The 17,714-nt window shown below is 39.1% G+C and overlaps 1 protein-coding gene across 5 annotated transcripts in view; it reads left to right on the top strand.

Annotated features, from left to right (window-relative positions):
- Nucleotides 1-17,714, top strand: part of abcc8 (ATP-binding cassette, sub-family C (CFTR/MRP), member 8) — a 73,333-nt gene that overhangs the window by 17,823 nt on the left and 37,796 nt on the right. For 4 of the 5 annotated variants that reach the window (XM_085166549.1, XM_085166550.1, XM_085166546.1 and 1 more), the window contains 10 exons: nt 372-536; nt 1,839-1,994; nt 6,127-6,261; nt 7,614-7,776; nt 10,727-10,767; nt 11,166-11,311; nt 15,042-15,156; nt 15,299-15,481; nt 16,692-16,764; nt 16,887-16,992. In XM_085166549.1, coding sequence (XP_085022675.1) covers nt 372-536; nt 1,839-1,994; nt 6,127-6,261; nt 7,614-7,776; nt 10,727-10,767; nt 11,166-11,311; nt 15,042-15,156; nt 15,299-15,481; nt 16,692-16,764; nt 16,887-16,992 — 1,283 coding nt within the window. The remainder of the gene's footprint in view (nt 1-371; nt 537-1,838; nt 1,995-6,126; nt 6,262-7,613; nt 7,777-10,726; nt 10,768-11,165; nt 11,312-15,041; nt 15,157-15,298; nt 15,482-16,691; nt 16,765-16,886; nt 16,993-17,714) is intronic. The other variant, XM_085166548.1, reaches the window with a different exon arrangement.

Here is a 17,714-nt window from a genome sequence, read left to right as displayed (position 1 = left end):
ATATATGTTAAAAAAAACAAAAATGATTTTTAATGTTTTTGTAGTTTATTGCACTTTTTTGCAATTTATGTAATTACTATGCACTTAATGCATACATATTATTAAAATTTAGGCTGTAATGGTTGTATTGATGTATAGCAACTTGAAATGCTCCCAAAAATGGCTCCACAACATGTAAAAATATAATATAAGCTCTGGCGGACTTGGTTCTATGGTAGGTCTTAAAGGGTTAAATGGATGAGGTTTTCCTCAAATTTTGAAGTGATGAACGGGACCATTTGTTGCTGAAATTAAAAATCCAGGGGAGTTCAGCCTATATTCCTAACAACTGTTCCTGCTTGTCTAACCTCTCCCTGTGCCTGCACTTCCAGATAAAGCTGCTTGGGATCTATTTCATTTCCTCCAAGGAGTTTCTGGAGAATGCATACGTGTTGGCTGTGCTGCTCTTCTTCGCCCTACTCCTGCAGAGGACTTTCCTCCAGGCCTCTTACTATGTGGCTATTGAAACAGGCATCAACCTGCGTGGAGCCATACAGGTACACTGCACTGATCTGTTCTCTAAGGAAACTTTGTTTATGAGAAATTTAAAGATCTTTTATTGGAAAACTGAAGTCTGATAAACTCAGTGGCACCCAGTAAAAGGACTAAACACAGAAACTACTGTCTATTTTATCCTTTGCTTACATGTTTTCATTTTAAAGCAATAAAATCCACAGATTTGGGTGTCTGGACATGATAATGCTGCAACAAGAGGCAGTTTGCTGTTAATGAGTGAATATTTAATTGCCAAAAAGAAACATTAAAGCATTTTTTAATTGTAAATAATTACAAAAAAAGCTCAGTGAAGATTTTGCAATGCCATAAATGATAAATTAAATAAACACCAGGTTTTATTAAGACATATACACTCACTGGACACTATTAGGTACACCTTGCTAGTACTGGGTTGTTATTATTCAATTCACTTCATGGCATAGAGTCAACAAGCTGCAGGAAACTTTCTTCGGGCATCTTGCTCCATATTGACACAATAACATCGCACAGTTGCTGCAGATTTAGATCTGTTGCTCACGGAAAGCATCCGTTTTTTCACGTTGTTTATGCCGAATTCTGACCCCACAGCCTGAATATCGCAGCAGAAATAGAGATTCATCAAACCCGGCAAAGATTTTGTAATCTTCTATTGTCCGGTTTTGGTTATCCTGTGTAAATTGTAGTCTCAGTTTCCTGTTCTTAGCTAACACACGTGGCAACCACTCAGTGTGGCTTTCTCCTGCTTTAGCCCATCCACTTCAAGGCTTGATGTGTTGTATGTTCAGAGACGCCTTTATTCATACCTGTTGAAGTGAGCGCTTATTTCTTGATGCTGTTGCCTTCCCGTCAGCTCAAAGCAGTCTGATCATTCTCCTCTGACCTCTGGCATCAACAAAGCATTTTCACACAGAGAACTGCAGCTGACTAGTATTTTCTCTTTTTGTGGCCCATTTTATATAAATTCTTGTGGTAGTTGTGTGAGGTAAATCCCTCACTAGACTAGCCTGTTGGGCAGCAAAACCCATGAAATGTTCAAAATAACTTAAATCACCTGATGCTCAATTTGAGCTGCCTGCATGCCAAGTTGTTACCATGTGACCAGCTAACTAGATATTTATGTTAACGATGAACTGGACAGGGGGTCTGTGAGACACGGCATTGTGTTAAAGACTAATCAGCACTATAATAAGCACCAGTTAACTAATGGTTAACTGGTGCTTATTATAGTGTACCTTTCCCTGTACCTTTCATTACAGGGAAAGGTATTGCTGTCAACCCTTTTATGTTTTTTGTTCTCTCCCCAGACAAAAATCTACAACAAAATCATGCGTCTGTGCACCTCCACCATGTCCATGGGTGAGCTAACCGTAGGTCAGATCTGCAACCTGGTTGCCATCGATACCAACCAGCTTATGTGGTTCTTCTTCCTCTGCCCTAACCTGTGGGCCATGCCAGTACAGGTATGAAGCACGTTGTTCTTCTCTACTCCGTAGATATCTTTAGGGTTTTGTTTCCACTGAGAGCAGCACTCAGTGTAGGAGTTTTTTTTTTTTTTCAAAAGCAAAATATTATTTATTTACATTTAGTAATCAGAGCATTCACAAATATCTCTCGAAGTCAGCAGACAAACACTGTGTTTCCTGTGGCTTCTCCACAACTGAGGACTCTCCATGCCTTTTGATGTGATGCAGCAGGTGTTGAAAATGTGGAGTTTACTGCATTAGCAGTAACACAGCTTTGAGGTGTGTGTAAAGAGGCTGCGCTTTAACTCTTCCACCCGCAGTGATGACACTCGACGACCTCCTCTGTACCGTTAGCGACATTTTGACCACCGTTAGAATAGTTTCGGGGTATTTCCGAGGGTAGCTACATAGGCAGAGACCACCCTTACTGGCTTTGAGGGTTTCTCCAAGTAAGCTTTCAAGGGGCAAACAGTTAAAAAGAGATGCAGATCAATGACACAATATCACACTGGACTGCAATTCATGCAAATTCATTGTGTGCATCTATAGCAGAAAATGCACTGATCGTCATTTTATTCCACTGATTTGATTAAAGTAAAAAAAAAAGTCAGACTTTGCTGCTTTCATTTATGAGATCAAGCTTGTTTATTCACACAGAGCTCGATGACGCTTTGAGATAAAGAAGATCAGTTACACTAGTTTATTCTGGATTTTAGCTTGTTGATTATGAGTATCATAATCTTTTTTTTTTTTAACTTTTTATTTTGTACTTTTTCCAATTTTATAGTACATGCAAACAAAAATATGAAAAAGGAACACAAAAGAAAGTCATCCTCTGACAACTCAAGATGTAATTCAGATTCCCACTTTTGTTTGATATATAATGTTTCATTCCTATTCAAATTTTGCAGGCCGTTATATAATTTCGATAAAATTCTTGACGGAGGATTTTTATATGCACCTGTTATTATTTCTATTATATGGCTTCCTTCTCTCAAGAACTTCTTCCTAATTTCTGTATTGTAAAAATGTCTTAATTGAAAATACCTAAATAAATCTGATTTATCCAGCCCAAATTGTCGCTGTAGATTCTAGTGTAGGAGTTTTATTGAAGCTTTATATGTTTCATGCTTTAATTATATTTCTAATAGCAGCTTAATATGTTAAAGTGTTTACTTTTGCTCTCTGCTACAGAATGGCAGTGGGTTACTTCCATTAATATACATTTCATCCCAGAAAGCTGCAGCACTCGCTAAAGAGAACAGGAGCGGAGATGTCTGCGCTAAAATCTTCTGGATGATGTCCTGTAGAACTTTCTAGCAATCAAACAAAAGTTATGTTAAAATTCAGTCCCACTGACCATGAAGTTGTAACTAAGCTTAAGCTGGAACTAATGGATGCTTTTCGTTTCTCGGAAATCCTTTTGCAAAACAGATTTATTGTGAAATCCTGTTTACACCATGTGTACTTGCTAGCATTTTTCACCCTCCTCCTGTTAAATCTTCAGGATGACTGTATATCTAGTTGTCTATAAACAAAACAAGAACTAGAGGTCCAAAGCTCCAGAGACAACCTTTAATGTTGTCTTTACTATGAGGGACGCGGTGTCATTGTAACCATGGTCACAGCTCAGGTGATCCCTGTGACTGCTCTGCCTCCTGTTATTTATGTGGCTCTATTTCTAGGCTGCAGTCCTTTACTGCAGAACTATAAATAATGTTTTACACTATGTTACAGTGCAGGTATAAGTGTAACTCTGTGTCATACTTTTGCTGGCTTTCTGTTACTGCATTGCATTGTGTATTGTTAGATAGTTTTCTCTGCACGCGAGTGTGTTAGATAATAGTAAAGGTGTGAGTCAAAGGTGTTTATCACACTGCATTTTTAATACCAGATTGTTTGGTGTCTGTCTTTCTGTGATGTGCATTGTATTTTCTCTTTACCGCATGGGAGAAGAAATGATTGCATGCACAGATGTGGGGGCTTAAAAACTGAGCACTGGGTGTTGGAGATGAACAGCCTAATGCATGCAGTAGACGACCTTTATGCACTACTTTGGAATAAGTAGTGCATAAAGGTCGTGCTTGTCATAATTTATGACAAGCAGCACTGTTATTCAGCGTGTTTACTTTTATACTATTGGGATAAATTAGATTCCAATATGACAGCTGTTTATGATAAAAAATACAATTTCAGCAAAACATGGAGATCAGGTAGTTTTCTTGTGTCACAGAATGCCTGCAAAAACTCATGGTTTATCCTGGTTTATCCTCCCACCTGTTCTTTCTCAAGGCCCTGTATAATACATTTTGTATGTCATTTTTCTTCCATCTGGCCCATATCACCCATCAGATGAAAAAGGTGTTTTTGCATTAAATAGAAATGTGAAAAGATTTAATTACACTTGAAAAAAACATTTATAAGAAGTGAATTTTTGCCACACGTCTAGTGAGTGTCACTCCTTTGGAGATGTACAATTACAGGCTTCTGTTTGGGCTTGTTTAAGCCTTTGTTGGCACAAATAAATGTATTCTTATCTCTTTGCAGCAGAAAATACTGTTTTTTCCTTTTTCAAGCTAATTGCTTTAAGCTCCAAGAATTGAGCTTAAAGCAATTTTTAATTTTAAAATACTAAAACGATGAAAGAGACTACTCAAATACAATATAAATACTACCTGATTAATGCTCATTAACGTAAAACCTCTCGCACATTACACGTGCATATATAGTAAATCCCTGTCTAGTGTTTGTGCCTTGTTTCATTTTTAATTTTCTAATTTGCTCGACAACCACGTCAAACACTAAATGAAAAAGTGCTAAAATGAACAAAAGTAAAAAGTATTCTGTGAGCCGGCTGGTGTCTCGGAGACTAAAGCAGCATTTGTATTCACCGGCCGTTCCCGTTCCACTGCCTGCTGCACTGATGAGATGGATCGCTGGGCGTTTGAAGTTCAATACTCATCTCAGACGTGACAGCTCTTTACCTTTGTCACATGATCTAGTTACCTCTGCATTTCTCTGTGTTTCAGTTTAGTGACTGCACTAACATTTTAAGATTTTATTAGCCCCGCTGTTGCCTCACATAACAGATACAATTATTTCAATACTATATTTCTGCTGTAAGGCTATCCAGCATTTTTTTAGTCATGGTAGAAAAGACAGAGATGGGACTTAGTACCACAATCCCAAAGTCTGAATTCAGGCATCAGTTGTTTTATTTCTTACATCTGTGTTTTTCCTCCAAAATATCTTTTATAGGCAGGTAGAAAAAAGACAAAACAAAATGATGAATGCTTTAAAACTCACCGTGTTGCTTTAAGCAACCGGAGATATCAGTCTTTTATTCGTGATACAGAAAGGCCATTCTTGGCATTGTGGTTATGTTAACAATGGCTCTGGTCCATCAGGTGTCCCAGTGAGCAATAGCAGTGAACCAGCATGTACAATAACAGGAACCTGAATGGAATTAAGTCTTTTTTAAAAATATTAATAATTACACCTTTGCTTTTCCTGCTATGACAAGCCAAAGTATCTGTTGTGACAGGATCAGTTATGACTCAGGATGAGCTGATCAAGGCTCTTTTTGTTGAATTTTGTCTATTTCCTTCTCATTTAACATCTATGTGAGACGATGCTTGCAGCATGACCAGCTGCAATTGCAAAGAGCAGATATGGTTCCTTTTTTTAAACAATGCTGCAGTCCTTAGGGAGCTGCAAAGGCAGAAGGTGATGCAAGATATATAAAAAGATGCATATAAAATAGTGGAAACCTCACAGATGTGTATAGCTTGGCTGCTTAGCCCCAGTTATGTGCGATTGATGTGAGGAGCTGACAGAAACTGTGTGGGAGCTGGTGGTTTATACAGCTGACACCTTTCTAGGCCTTTATAAAGAATAAAGAGAAAACCAATCACTCACCTACTCTCCGGTGACTCGTTTCTATCTTTGGTTTTTTTTTATTGTTTGCTATAAGCTGACCTACTATAAGATCACCACTTCACAGAAAGATCTGCAGTATATTCATATGGATTTTGTAATTGTCAGTGGGGAGTGTTGTGTGAATGAAAACTACCTCTGTGGAAATCTTGTTTTCATCTCCTGCTTAATGTTTTTTTTCTTCCCTGCTCAGATTGTTGTGGGAGTGATCCTGCTCTACTACCTCTTGGGAATCAGTGCCTTGATTGGAGCGACCGTCATTGCTGTGTTAGCTCCTGTACAATACTTTGTGGCCACAAAGCTATCCCAAACACAGAAAAGCACCCTGGTGAGTGCTACCATGGGCCTTTCTTTCTTTCTTTTTTAAAAGATGTATAACTATAACTATTTGTTTCTAATTTTGGTCATGTTTGCATCTGAGGATGGCCGAGTGTGTCATTTAAGCTAATATATTAAAACCGGTCCGAGCGGGCACGCTCTGTTTTGCGTAACTATTTTTAAATCCCGGTAGATCTGCAACCACGTAAGCTAGCGCAATAACTTTTTTTTGCATATGAAACCGGAGGAGTTGTATTTACATCTTATGGTCGCGGTTTCCTTCCACATATAGCTTTGCAAAAAACTGCATAAAGAGCGCTTGCAGTAACAAAAACATAATATTCCAGAAACACGCTTTGCCGATCCGATCAGCTGTTCATAACACTTCCTAGGTTGGAATAGACGTCAGTGCGAACCTTCGCATAACCTGCCAGAAACAGGAAGTGACGTCATTTTCGTGGAAATGTAGTTTTTACCATCAGGGCCTCATGAGCCTGTACTGGTGTTTTTAAAAGTTATGTTTGACTTTATGACTTTCTGTGTCGTTTCTGGGAAGCTTAGGACTCATATTGCACTGCTGGAAATAGTTTATTTTGATGCATATGCTGCTTTTTTGCAAATTTGCACTATAATATTTATTTTCGTTTTTCCTGCAGTATATAAAAATTGGTGTATTTCAAAAATAAAACTATGAAGACACTCAAAATAAATTTCCTGTGGTGGGAAACTATTTTGTGCAACTTTTTTGTATTTAAAGTTTTGAGGGATAAGCCTCTTAAATTTCTCTAACTAGAAATATATGTTAAAAAAACAAAAACGATTTTTAATTTTTTTGTAGTTTATTGCACTTTTTTGCAATTTATGTAATTACTATGCACTTAATGCAGACATATTATTAAAATTTGGGCTGTAATGGTTGTATTGATGTATAGTAACTTGAAATGCTCCCAAAAATGGCTCCACAGCATGTAAAAATATAATATAAGCTCTGGCGGACTTGGTTCTATGGTAGGTCTTAAAGGGTTAAAAAATAAATGGATCTTCTGACCTTTTTACAACCAACTGCACATGATTGCCACTTGGTCAGAGTGAATGTTTTTTAGAATGCAATTTAGAAAATGTTATTTTTATAGCAGCACCTCAAAATAACAGCTGTCGTCTCCTTGGGGAATGAGGACTTTGATTTATTTATGTGCGACAGCCACTTTCCACAAACCCTCCTTACCCCAGGCCTATCTGCTCCAAAGATACATTTAATACAACCAGTCAAATATGATTACAGTGTTTTTGTCAGTCCTTGGTATCGCTGCTGTGCCTTGATGTGCTGGATTGAGGTTAGGTAATCAAATGTGCCTTCATCAGGAATATTCCAGTGAGCGCCTGAAGAAGACCAACGAACTGCTGCGGGGCATCAAGCTGCTGAAACTGTATGCTTGGGAGCGCATCTTCTGTGACAGTGTGGAGGAGACCAGGGTTAAAGAGCTCACCAGCCTGCAGGCCTTTGCTCTTTACACATCCATATCCAGTAAGTTCCTTTGGTCCCCTCCCACTAATCATATTTGACTTGATTCCTGGACTCTTTTAGAGTAGTTTTGCATGAATCAGATTTCTCAATAGTCCAATATTTAACTTATGCTGCCCCCTTCCTGCCTTTAACTCTACTTAAACATAAGACTTGATCAGTAAGCAGCTTGAGCTTCTGTGTTCACAGCCAGATGTGTGTCACTGACATGACAGATCAAAGATCCGAGACTGAAACAAAGTGTTTGGACCAATCTGCAGACTGAACTTTTCAGACTGGTTTACAAATGCTGACCCTGCTGTTTAAAACTTTGGTTTTACTACTGAAGCAGTATATAAACAGTACTGAGCAAAAGTCATCAGCCAGCCTCCTTATTTTGAATTTTTGGCTTCCAAGTAGTCTGATTTCCCTGTAAAGTTTTTAAAATGGTCATAAGCAACAGTCCTCCAGGTTTCCTGAAGCTCTTTCAGAGTTGCTAAAAGAGCTATTTTCACTCATTATTTTCAAAGAAACTGTTTTTTTGTAAGTTATTTAACACTGACCTATTAATTCCTGGAAAAATGACAACCATACATTTTTATTTTTAACCAAATATGTTCTTAAAAAGTGGCTGGAAAGTCATAATCGCAAACTACAGGGGAAAAAAAACCATCCTGCAAAGACCTGAGACATTCATCATTCGGTTGATCTTATCTTCTGTGAAGCCTCCTTAGAAATGGAAGCTGTCAAAAAGGCATTGTTAGGGAGGAGAACCAGGAAAGAAAGGCTGAGGTATGACAAATTACACAAGAACTGGATTTAAAATCAGTGGCAACAGGTCATATGGTTAAATTGTCAAGAGAATAGACAGAGAAGGAGAGAGGTACAACAGAGTGTCTGCAGCCATCTGTAAAATACAGTGTTGAGATTCTGTCATGGTTTGCGTCTGCACATGTCTGCAACGTATTTTATGGAGTAACTGAGGAGAGCAGTGCAACCATAAGTGTTTACAGTGATCTTGTCAAAACTGATATAATTATTATCTCAGAAACATATCCATCATCCAATACCATCTGGAAAGCATCTGACTGGCAACAAAAATGCACACTGTAACTCTACCAGACATGCAGTAGCCTCCCCAGAGTCTATCAGGAGGATCATCTTGACAGAAATGAACAAAAGGCAACCAACATACAAAGAAGAGCTTTGAAAGTCCTTCAGAAACCCTGGAGAACGATTCCTGAAGACTACTTGAAGGAATTATAAGAAAGAGAGTTCAGGCTGTGACGAAGAATAGTGACGGTCATGCCAAATACTGACTTTGAAGCTCGTTGCAGACATTGTTTTTGCCTTATGCACGTGTATTTCCATAGAAAAGACGGAAAATCTTCAGACTGAAAAATCTGAATCTAAGTTCATGTTTTAGCCCCACAGGTTCCAGTCAATATTTAAAGTTAGTCTACTGAAACTCTAAAAGTAACTAGATGTGATAAAAACCAGTGTTGAAGGCTAGCATGGATTATTGTTACCAGTGCTCAACATTATTACTTGATAGTAATTTATTTTTCTCTCATTGTCCATCCTCTTTTCTCCTACACTCTTAGATGAACAATCCTATAACAGGCTGAGTCCTAAATCTAAAATCAATAGTTGCAGATTGTTGTAGAGGAGGGAAGAAGCAGTATCATTTCCTCACTGACAGACGACTCAGGAAAGATTTATGAAGCAAAGCATTTTTATGACAATTAATATCCATTTATATCTGGACAACATGCCACTTTTAAATATTATCTTATATTAGAGAGTGACAGAAAATTAGAAAATGATGGACAGGAGAAAAGTTTTTACAAGACTTGAATTCATTACCTTGATTGATTAGCTTGTACGCACCTGCTGCTGGGAGGAAATTAAATTCCAGCCACGAACAAAAGAGACGTTCAATATCAGTTATGTGATGTTTCAACACAACATCTGAGCAAAAAATGATATGAGGTCAGTGTTGGGGAGTAACGGAATACATGCACCGCCGTTACGTATTTAAAATACAAAATATGAGTAACTGTATTCCGTTACAGTTACCGTTTAAAAAGGTGGTATTTAGAATACAGTTACTTTGTTGAAATAAATGGATTACACGGCGGTACTTCCCTGTTTCATATTGTGGCGGGTCAGGCCTGTTTGGGTTTTGTTTGACAGCTACGTTCCGTTGTTCCAGGTGGCAGCGTTACGGTTGCCATGGTTACAGGGTGACGCTCTCTCTCTGTGTGTTTCCTGGGTGAGAGAGCGCCTGTTGTTGTTGTCGTGCTAAGCTAATAGGCAGAATGTAGCATCATAGGCAGTGTAGTCCGTGCTGCAGGGAGAATGGACTGCCATACCTGTTATGTGGCTGTGAGCGAGAGAATGAGAAAAAGGAAAAGTACGAGCTGTCATCGAGCAAAAACGGGAGCTGGAAGCATGTAAATATAATAATGACCACTGCAGCCAAGAAGAGAGCCTGACGAGCCCAGTTGTAAGTAAGCTATTAAGACTCGACTGTACACCGTGTTCGTGTTGGAGCAGCCTTTCAACGCCTCTCTCTGTCTCTCGCTAGCAAAGTTGACCCAGACAACAAAGTAAAGCTAGTTTTCGGCTACGAGCCCGACACAGAACCCACCGTATTAGCCAGAGGTCCCTTTACTACGGTTCGGAGCCGCGGACCTTCAGTAGCAGTAATAAATCACAGCAATAGTACATTCATGTAGTTGTAAACAGCATGATAATATATTAAGTAATCCAAAGTATTCAGAAAAAAGAACTCTCATTGAGTAACGTAACGGAATACGTTACAGAATACATTTTGGGGCATGTATTCTGTATTCTGTAATGGAATACATTTTAAAAGTAACCTTCCCAACACTGTATAAGGTAAAAATATTAAAAGTCAAAAAATGTTTAATTCTCTTACAGCTTTTGTGATTTTCTTATTTTCTTTCAGTTTTCATGAATGCAGCTATTCCTATAGCAGCTGTGTTGACGGTAAGTTTCATTTAAAATGTTATAATCATTATGCTTAAGTTAGCTGGGACTTTTATCTTGTTGTCTTGTTCCCAGTGTGAAGGGTAGAGCAGAGACAGTGTCAAGTAGTCTGACTGTCCAGTGACGTTTCACACTGAGACAGTGGAGGACTTTCTGAAGTCCTTCGTGGATGTAGACTTGAGTGATGACAAATGAGAAAAGTCAGACTGATACCAAGGAACAGGATGACTGTAAAGGACACATGGAGACAAACGCCTCATCTATCATTTGATTTAATCTTCAGACTCTTAACAAGTTGATGCAAGTCGGACTAGCAGCCACAAAGTTATCAATTAAAGGATGTAAATTGTTATTATGAGACTAACTTTTCCCATTATGTGCTCCTTCTGAACCTGCAGACATTTGTGGTTCACGTCCACATCTCAGCGGACGCTGATCTGTCACCAGCTGTGGCCTTTGCCTCTCTGTCCCTTTTCCACATCCTGGTCACACCCCTCTTCCTCCTCTCCAGCGTGGTGCGCTCCACTGTCAAGGCCCTGGTTAGGTGAGAAAGAAAGACTTAAACTACAACAACAGACTGAGCAAAGTCACGAAAAGCGGCTCGATTAGATGAAGCACTTGACCTTTACCCGCAGTGGATGGATCAGCTTATTAGATCAGCCTTTTCTCGTGTAACAAAAACCCTCACTGCTCAGTTACTTCAGTCAACTGGTCTCTGACACTAATGTTTATTAATCTCACCAATTTCAATTAGCTTGCCAATCGTAACATCGGTTGTCATTAGGGTGGTGCAGAGCAGCTACTCCGCTATCACAACTCAGATCTCCGATCCTTCTGGCTGCTTTTCTCATTGTATTGAGTGATGAAACTGATTGTTTCATGCTGTATCTGTGCAGGGTAATTAGAATAGATATGATCAAGCTATTTTATACCTTTATCTTCTGAGAAAATGTGCCACATGTCTGCAGATGTCTTGATAGGCTACCGATTGCACAAAAGCAGGGCTCCCCCTACAAATCTGACCTATAAATAATAAAATCCGAAAAGGTGTTAGTTTATGTTTTGTGTTGTTGGTGTCTGTACTCTCTCTTTCCTGCACTCCTCAGCTGGTCCCTCTGTAAGACTGTGGGATCTTTACCTTACAATTCAAAGCACTTTGAGACGACTCCAACCGTGAACCATCACTACAGGGATGGAACTGAACCACCCTGGTCTTTTGTAAACATAAGCTGTCAGATCATTATCAAATTCAAATATGAAGGAGTTTACTAATTAAAACAATCCTCTGGGGATGTCTCATAAAATCAGCCAAGCAGAGCTCTTCTCGTTAACACTCTTCAGGTAATAAGGCACGTTGAATCCCATCATCTCAGTCTGTAGCTCTTAGCAGTAATTGTGAATTATGTGTGATGGATGGATGAAATTGCCACAACAGGACACGTTTCTTTTCCTTTAAACGGCCTCCTACGACGGTGTCGGCAGCCTGGTTGCTTGTTAAATGTAGTAGATTATAGATTGAAACTGTACGGTAATGTTGGAACCCCTTTCTGATTTCAGAGGGATCGTATTTTCAGACGTTCTTTTCTGGCGATATAGCCACCCACCTCGTCGTGGGCAGCTGTTCGCGGCATGGCAGACGCGGGCTTCTTAAAGCAATGTGCTTGGAGAGGAGAAGCAGTGGAAATTTAGCTGCAGAAACAGCTTGCTATAAGCCATCCTACTTGTGATGGTGTTGAGTTCAAATTTTTACATGCACGGTGAAACAAATGGCAAGCAATAAAATGACTGTCACATCTCATATTTAAGAATAAATTCAGATTTACTCTCTCTGTGATCTGCAGCTGTAATTTAAATATGTGTTCTCAGCACTCATTGTGTGCTGGGTTTAGCAGCGGTAAAACATTTTAACTCGGATGGATGTGGAAGCAGTTTGCGATCCTTTGAGGTTTCTATTTTGGGACTGTGCTATCTCACGCACTTAATCAACGACAAGAGAGGGAAATTTAGATTTCACACCGCAGCTTATCTTCACTCAACATGAGAAAATGTTTCTTTGAGAGGAAAGAGAGGATTTGATTGTAGCAATATACTATAAAGAAACAGAAATGCATTTTTTTAGACTTTTGGACTGAACATGTGAATGAATCATGAGTCATTCTCATTACATAATCCAGTTGATTTCGGAGGTATTTTTTTCTTCTGATCTTCTCATTTTAATGCCGTAGATTTGGACGTATACTTTTCTCATCTATAGCAGGAGTTTAATCTCTGGAGAACTTAAAGACATAAATGAAGAAAATAGGATATAACAAGTTTCAGCTCTTTTTATTTGGCACTGATTTTGTAATTTATTCATCAAGGCGAAGCAGTAAAGTGAAGGTGATGCAGAGATATGTGGGTGTGTGTGACAGAGGCAGACCAGCTGATAAAGCTCATCCTTAGTGAACCGTGTTTCATTGATTAGCCAGTCAGCATGGGCAAATGAAAGATGTGACACTAAACAGCAGTTATCTTCATATGAATTCAATTCAATTTCTTTATTGTCCCACAAGGGGAAATTAGTTTAGCAGCAGGATAAAATAAACAGAACAATACTATAAAATAATAATAACAATAATAATGATAGAAAGTTCAAGGACAATTATTTGCCATTAAGGAGACAAGACGCAGTAGGGATAAAAGAGACCTGGAATCTTTTAGTCCTCCTCAGAGGTACTCTAAAACGGCGGCCGGAAGGCAACAACTCAAACTCACTGTGAAGTGGATGGTTCACACTATTAATAATCAGTGTTGGGAAGGTTACTTTTAATGAGAGTAACGTATTCTGAATACTTTGGATTACTTAATATATTATCATGCTGTTTACAACTACATGAATGTACTATTGCTGTGATTTATTACTGTTACTGAAGGTCCGCGGCTCCGAACCGTAGTAAAGGGACCTCTGACTAATACGGTGGGTTCCGTTTGTTGTCTGGGTCAACTTTGCTAGCGAGAGACAGAGAGAGGCGTTGAAAGGCTGCTCCAACGAAACTTATTGTTTCAGAGGAAAACACGAACACGGTGTACAGTCGAGTCTTAATAGCTTACTTACAACTGGGCTCGTCAGGCACTCTTCTTGGCTGCAGTGGTTATTATTATATTTACATGCTTCCAGCTCCCGTTTTTGCTCGATGATAACTCGTACTTTTCCTTTTTCTCCCACTTCGCGCTCACAGACACATAACGGGTATGACAGTCCATTCTCCCTGCAGCACGGACTACACTGCCCATGATGCTACATTCTTTAGAGCTATGCCTGTAGCATTCTGCCTATTAGCTTAGCACAACAACAACAAAAAGGCCTCTCTCACCCAGGAAACACGCAGAGAGAGAGCGTCACCCTGTAACCATGGCAACCGTAACGCTGCCACCTGGAACAACAGAACATGTTAAACAAAACCCAAACAGTCCTGACCCGCGACAATATGAAACAGGAAAGTACCGCTGTGTAATCCATTTATTTCAACAAAGTAACTGTATTCTAAATACCACCTTTTTAAACGGTAACTGTAACAGAATACAGTTACTCATATTTTGTATTTTAAATACGTAACGGCGGTGCATGTATTCCGTTACTCCCCAACACTGTTAATAATAGAATGAGCCTTTCTAAGCACATTTCTATTGTAAATGGCCAAAGGTCCATCTTGCCAGCGCCCTGAAATTTTGCTAGCCCAACCGATTCTTATTCTTCACCGTCAGGTTACCAAACCAGGCAGCGATACAAAAAGACATCACAGATTCGATAAAACTTCTATAAAACAAGGAAAACATCTCAGATGAGACATTAAAAGATCTCATTTTCCTTAAAAAGAACAGTCTTCGTTGAACTTTTTTAGTAGTGGCCTCAGCATGAGATTCAAAACACAGTTTATGGTCAAGTACCACACCTAGATATTTATAACTCTCAACGATCCCAATATCGTCAGTTTTAATGATAGTAGGTGATGAGCTATAAGAGGACTTCCTAAAATCAATAATCATGTCTTTAGAAAGGAAGGACTCATCACACCAATTCACAAAATCATCTACAACCTGTCCATGGCCTGACTCGTCCCCCATCCCATGAATGAAAGTGAACTAATTTAAATGCCACGGCTTTTATTATGAGAATTTATTATGATGCTTTATGTTGGCTATATTAATAACAGCCTGTTAATTTTATTTATGATGCATGTTTTATTTTAGTATTTATTGCTTCATTGCTTTTCTGTCCTCTGTTTTATTTGCAGCGTTCAGAAGCTCAGCGAGTTTTTTTCGAGCGATGAGATCGGAGACGAGCAGGAGCCCAAAGCAACGTTACCCACTGGCTCCAGCAATCACAACCAAAATCGGTACCAGGCTGTGGTAAGGGCTTGATTTTAGAAAACAAAGTGGATAAAATCTCTTTCAAAGTGACTCCTTTGAACATTTTCCTCCTCTACCTTACCGCCTTCCTCACCGTTACCTCTTTGTCCTTTGTGCTGCATGTTATACAATCCTCCTTTAGTCATCCTCTAAACCTTTCCCTTTGTCCTGCTCCTCCTCCTCCTCTTTATCCCGATTTTTCCAGCCCCTGAAGGTGGTGAATCGGAAGCGCCCCACGCGGGATGACTGGAAAAACTATGGCTCAGAGGGGAACCACGAAGGCGATGGACCCTTTCAGGATGTAGATCAAGATATCTGCATCAAGGTGAGAGAGACAGTCAGAGAGACCAATGAGCCTCCAGACTGGGCTGCAGGTGATGTAGATATGAGTTGAGATACCCAGGAGCCCAATGTTTATCAGACATTTATTATTGTTACTTTAACTGAATTTGTTACTTTAATTTGAATTTGTTAGGAAGTGAATACTCATTCCCTGCAGGGTCTTATTTTTTAACATTTTCACCAGCTCATGTAGGAGTGTTGTTTTACATTTTATTTTATTTTAGTAGTATACTAACATGTTCCTGATTTTTATTTGTATATACTGTTTAATTTGTATCCATATTCACCCAAATATGAGCTGTGATATGTTACTTATCGCACTCCCCATCCCTACGAGATCAAAGTCCTCAGAGCGGAGCATCGCTGCTCTTCAAAACCGTTTCAAAGCTGAACCAATTAGCTTGAAATGTCATCATCACAGCACAGTCTGTACATATTTTGGTGTTTTTTTTTTAACACAGTTTCTACATTTGCACTGAATTGCGTGAGATTTGCATTTGCTGTCATCCACATATTAATATCTGGGTTATTGTAAGCGGGATTTTCAATAATTACATTATATTAGATTAGATGAAACTTTATTAATCCCTCGGGTGGGTTCCTCCGGGAAATTCGGTTATACCATAGATACACATATATAACTGCAGAGACATATATAAATACAGAGTATACATAGGGATAATGATATAGGGATAAATAAAATAAATAGGAATAATAGTAATAATAATAATAATGGATTGGATTTATATAGCGCTTTTCAAGGCACCCAAAGCGCTTTACAATGCTACTATTCATTCACTCTCACATTCACACACTGGTGGAGGCAGCTACAGTTAATAAGAGTACAAGGGAATTGCGCATTCCAAGTTTCAGGTATTGTGAGTCTATTGCACCATTGGATATTAACAAAAAGTATTGCACAGTGAAAAGGCACTACAGCTTGTAGGAAATCTGAGCATTTTGACACATGCCATGCAATTCTTTGCCTGCATAATTCATTCTCTATATGTCAATAAAATATTCAGGAAGCAAGTAACCAACACCAGCATGACATGAATAAGAATTAGGCAACAGTTATTTTATAGCCTCACACGCCGGTATGCACCATTTTCAGAAGGATTGCACGCTTACAAAGAGAGAAAAATTATTCTTCGTTTGATGTTTTTACCGCATGTGCCTGTGCATCTTTTCAGATATCAAATGGCTATTTCACCTGGGTCGATGGAGCACCGACGCTTTCAAATGTGGACATCAAAATTCCCTTTGGTGAGCATCAAGCAGTGCCATGTACAGTCCGTCTGCCCCTGCTTCGCTTGTTTCTCTATTCAGTTGTTTTACGTGCTCATTCACTCACAGTACCGTTGCCTCTTCTTCATGAAATCTCTCAGGTAAGCTGACAATGATTGTGGGCCAGGTGGGTTGTGGGAAATCCTCTTTGTTACTGGCAGCGCTGGGAGAAATGCAGAGAGTGTCTGGAACTGTCACCTGGAACAGGTCAGCTATTTTTTTTTTACTTATTATTTGGTGCTTGCAAAAGTGTGCGATAATCAGTTGTGAAATGTGATTCTGATCTCTCTTTGTGGGTGTGAGGAAGTGCAGATATTGTTGCTTTATCAGTCTGAGAGACTGATGTGCACCATATCGATCTGCAGGGAATCTTTGAGGCTGAAAGTTGATTAAACGTAAACAGAATTGCAATTCTTCTTTAAACTGCAGGACACTGGAAGAACAATGGAAGTGATTCAATTTTCTTTGTTGAGATTATGATTCTTCTTGAGAACAGTACTGATCTCATTAGCATGATAGTGCTTAATAGCAGTCACCCCAGTACATCGATCACCTCACCCATCCATTCAATTACAAGGAAAAAAGACAAATGCACCACCAGGGAAACACTTGTCACTGCTGCATCTCAGTTCATTCTATGGAATCAAATTCAGTCCAGAGGTTAAAGGTTAATTCCAAGAAATCTGCTACCTATAGGGACCTGAACCACCCCAGCTGATGTCGCGCCATGTTTCCTTCTCCATCCTCAGCCTGCGTTATGTCTGACATATGGTTTTCCAAACCTCTCTGATAATTGGTCTGTCATGGGCACCTTTGTTTTTTTATTTATGTGTTTTTGCACAACTATTAATTACATGCTGCTGACAGGGCAATTACCAAGAAAATCAGACTTACAAGTACTCTGTTTCCATGACACAGCAGTATAACAT

The sequence above is a fragment of the Neolamprologus multifasciatus genome, chromosome 7 (assembly GCF_963576455.1).
Source record: "Neolamprologus multifasciatus chromosome 7, fNeoMul1.2, whole genome shotgun sequence".
Lineage (NCBI taxonomy): Eukaryota > Metazoa > Chordata > Actinopteri > Cichliformes > Cichlidae > Neolamprologus > Neolamprologus multifasciatus.
The sequence above is the reverse complement of the archived record's forward strand: the minus strand, read 5'-3'. Positions and strand labels throughout refer to the sequence as shown.